The sequence below is a fragment of the Austrofundulus limnaeus genome, unplaced genomic scaffold, assembly GCF_001266775.1.
Source record: "Austrofundulus limnaeus strain Quisiro unplaced genomic scaffold, Austrofundulus_limnaeus-1.0 Scaffold13, whole genome shotgun sequence".
NCBI classification, from domain to species: Eukaryota; Metazoa; Chordata; class Actinopteri; order Cyprinodontiformes; family Rivulidae; genus Austrofundulus; species Austrofundulus limnaeus.
Window position 1 is genome coordinate 480369 of NW_013952415.1, and position 1050 is coordinate 481418.

Here is a 1050-nt window from a genome sequence, read left to right on the forward strand (position 1 = left end):
ATATTATATTATTTTTTCTGGTGCATAACATCTGCCAAACAATTAAAATAATATGTAGGGAATTGTAATCAGTGCTATTTTTACTGCAATTGTTTTTCACTTAAGAATGTTGCCTGTTTTTTTCTATTGAACTGTGTTTTGCAAACAAATAAAATGAAATAATATGTATGTGCTTAGGCCATTCGTTTATCTATGGTTATTTAATGAAACCTAATGTTTTAATTGTGGAAGTTAGTTTTTGCTTCAGCAGAACACTGAGCTTCCTCGCGGYTTTTCTCACAAACATCTCTGTTTGTTTATTTATTGGTTGATTTTCTGATTGGGTCCAGTTTGGCCCCATTAATCACAGCACAGTGTTGAACCCTCCTGACTAATTCTTATCAAAAGTATCTGTAACATGCAGAACCCTTCTGTCGCTTCAATGGCCAGTTTCGGTCCATAAAGATCGGCTCCCAGGTCCCTGAAAGCAGCCCTGGCTTTAAAGGACGTCAGAGGACAGTTGATTGAATAATAAACCCGTGCARCAGGAGCGCGAGGACTTTCGCTGTGGACCAAAGACTCTCATCACTTATGAAGCTTCCAGCGGTGGAGCTCGTGCTCGTCCTGCTGCTGGATCCAGTTCTGGGTCTCTCCGAGCATCGGGGCGAGATGACCGGACGCTCCGGCGGCTTCAGGCGCACCGTGAGGCGGCGGCAGTTAGTCCGGCTGCCCCTGTACATGAGGCGGCTCTACCGGACCATGTGGACCGAGGAGCGGGCGAGAAGTCAGACTGCTGGCATGGGACAGCCCYGGGGGGTGTACGGGGGTCTCCACCACTCAGACGCTGTCATCAACCTTGTTGCTAAAGGTGAGTTTAACAGGAAACCTTAATWTGCTTTTAAGCCTTCAGAATCCAAGTGTTACTGAACTAAATGTCATGTAAGGGTTAAGATTCATTTGGTTCTGTTAAAGCAGAGTGAAATTTAAAATAAAAATGGAACCTAAATGCACTCAGAAAAGTTTGACCAGTCTACTTAACAACAACAACAACAACAACAACAACAACAACAA

The 1050-nt window shown here is 43.9% G+C and overlaps 1 protein-coding gene across 1 annotated transcript in view; it reads left to right on the forward strand.

Annotated features, from left to right (window-relative positions):
* The first annotated feature begins 545 nt into the window (after window positions 1–545).
* ndr1 (nodal-related 1) overlaps window positions 546–1050 on the forward strand; it is a 4735-nt gene continuing 4230 nt past the window's right edge. The window contains exon 1 of the mRNA XM_014002377.1: window positions 546–847. Within this exon, the coding sequence (XP_013857831.1) occupies window positions 571–847 (277 nt within the window). The 5' untranslated portion in view covers window positions 546–570. The remainder of the gene's footprint in view (window positions 848–1050) is intronic.